The sequence below is a fragment of the Pteropus alecto genome, unplaced genomic scaffold (genome assembly GCF_000325575.1).
Source record: "Pteropus alecto unplaced genomic scaffold, ASM32557v1 scaffold86, whole genome shotgun sequence".
NCBI classification, from domain to species: domain Eukaryota; kingdom Metazoa; phylum Chordata; class Mammalia; order Chiroptera; family Pteropodidae; genus Pteropus; species Pteropus alecto.
In genome coordinates, this window is record NW_006442109.1 from 25,196,197 (window position 1) to 25,198,493 (window position 2,297).

Here is a 2,297-nt window from a genome sequence, read left to right on the forward strand (position 1 = left end):
CTGAGCTCACGTCAGGGCCTCCTGCACCTTCTGTGATGAGTCCAGGGGCAGGGTCCCTGCATCTGCCTGGTCAATGTCCAGCACCTGCACCCGGGCAGCAGCAGAGGGAGGGAGAGAAGGAGACAGGGGTTCCTTGACTTGAAGGCCACTGGAGGCTTGGGCTTGTGAGAACCACCTTCTAAGATGTCTGCCCAGCACTACTGCCCCCTCACCTAAGCACTACCCCATAAGCCCTGCAGGTGGTCTCTCTAGCCATTTGTTCTACAAAACTCTGGCTCTGTGCATTAGTCGATGATACCAGTGATTATACCAGATCCTGACTGAGACTGAGAGGTCCCAGGTCTGTCTTGACATGAGCACAAGAAAACTCAGAAGTCGTGGACCACCCTGTTCCTCCAAGTGGTCAGAGGCACAGAGACAGAGGGAAGCAGAGACAAAGAGAAAACAGGAGCAACCTGAGAGAGAAGTGGCCCTGTTTGCTGACAGCTTTCCTTTTCCTGGTCCTTTCCAGGCCAGCTCACAGTTCTCCCTTTGGAATTCCTGAGACATTAATATATCCTTGGAGTCAATTCACCTTTTGTCACAATTAGCTTGAGTGGGTTGCTCTTACTCCAAAGAAGTTTTGACTGAGAAAAAGCCTCAGCTAGATTGAGAAAAAGTTGTGCTTGGGAAGGGGAAAGTCTCATCATGGGCCATCTCCAGCCCACCCAAGGGGCTGCCCCAGCATCAGGAAAACAGTGAGGAAAGCAGGCAGGCTTGCAAACCATAACACCTGTCTTTCCTGCCTATCAACTGAAAGTCCCTACTTAAAGCCTGGCTGTGGTTTCATGAGATAAACCTTGTTGCTTGAAAGAGCCTAGGGCTGGAGGCAAGAGACCCAGGTTCATGTCCCAACTGTGCCACCCACTGGCTGTGTGGCCTCAGGCAAGTCTTCAGTTGTTTGGCATTCATTTCCTCATCTGCCCTACTTATCTCACAGGGTTATTGTGAGAATCAACAAGAGAGGTTTTATGGAAAATATTTGGAAAACTGAAAGCATTGTGCAGATGGAAAGGGTTGGCAGCTACCCCCAGGATACAGTAGCATACTCTCACCTCCCAGCAAAGGGAGTTCTCATAGCCTTGGCAAATCTTGAACTGAGTGGAGGTGCCCAGGTCCTGCCCAGACCTTGGCAATGAGTCGCCTCGGCTGTAGGACCCTCCATTTTAATGCATATTCAAGTTCAACTTCTTTAAGGTGTAAATGACATTAAATCATATGCACACAGTAAATGACCATTAAATGGCAGCTTCCCTCATGAAGCCTCTCTGCAGCTAGCCAGCCCTGCACCTCCTCACTCATTTTTTGCCCTCCTGCTGGGCATCTCTGCTCAGTCCTTCCTGCTCCTTCCTTCTAAGCCAAATCCTTGCCAGATCTCACGACCATGACTTTACACAAACCTGCAGCCTCACTACCTTTTCTGAACTCCTAGACCACTTATTTCCTGGGCCACTTTTGTAGCTGTCATTCTTTGCTGGTTATCTCCCTTTCTGTACACATTCTATCTTCCCAGTGAGATGATAAACTCCTTCAGTGAGAGCCCATACTGTATTTATCTTGTATCTCCCAAGTTTCTCCTCTCCACTGTTCTGCTCCCAAGGCTGCCTTTACTTTTTATGCCAGATATGGACTCAAGTCCTTGCATTTCTCTTCCTACCTTGCTTCCCCACATTCTCTCAATAGTTCTCAGAAGTCTGCAAGGTGGGCGCTAATGCAGCATGGAGGCCTCTGGCAGCTGTACTCCCCCAAGGAGGAATAACCAAGGGCTCTCATATCCCACACCATCTGTCTTGCCCCAGGTTTCTGCAGCCTTTTGGGAACTAAGTGAGGGCAGAGAGCCTGGAGAGCCCTGAGGGGAGATATAAGTGACACATGCAAATAAACCCCTTCTTAGGCATTGCCTCTCTGGAGTCTCTCAGGTAGGGGCAGGATTGGGATGGGGGCAGGAGCATCTATTTGTAGAAAGGTCAGGTGACTTGGCCAAAATCTCAGTAGAGTTGATTTTTAGCTGAGAACTCAAGGTTTCTGACTTTCCCTGGAGTCACCCCACGGTCTCACACAGTTAAGGGCATCACCACAGGCACACCCGTAAGGACAGATCTCATCCAACATACACACCTGGGAGAAAAGGTGCCTGAAAAAAGTCTCTAGGAGGTGGCTCCGCTGTTTCCGAGTCACAGCTGCCCTCATCAGCTCCTGCTCCCGCAGCTCCCACTCCTGGAAGTTCAGGCCATTCTCCTTCAGAGCCTCAGAAAGGT

General features: G+C 50.0%; 1 protein-coding gene across 1 annotated transcript in view; it reads right to left on the minus strand.

Moving 5' to 3' along the window:
* The window catches only part of DUOX1 (dual oxidase 1), a 31,329-nt gene that overhangs the window by 14,798 nt on the left and 14,234 nt on the right, over positions 1-2,297 (minus strand). Inside the window, 3 exon segments of the mRNA XM_006920407.3 lie at positions 1-7; positions 10-84; positions 2,158-2,297. The exon segment at positions 1-7 is cut by the window's left edge and continues 144 nt beyond it; the exon segment at positions 2,158-2,297 is cut by the window's right edge and continues 70 nt beyond it. Of these exon segments, the coding sequence (XP_006920469.1) occupies positions 1-7; positions 10-84; positions 2,158-2,297 (222 nt within the window).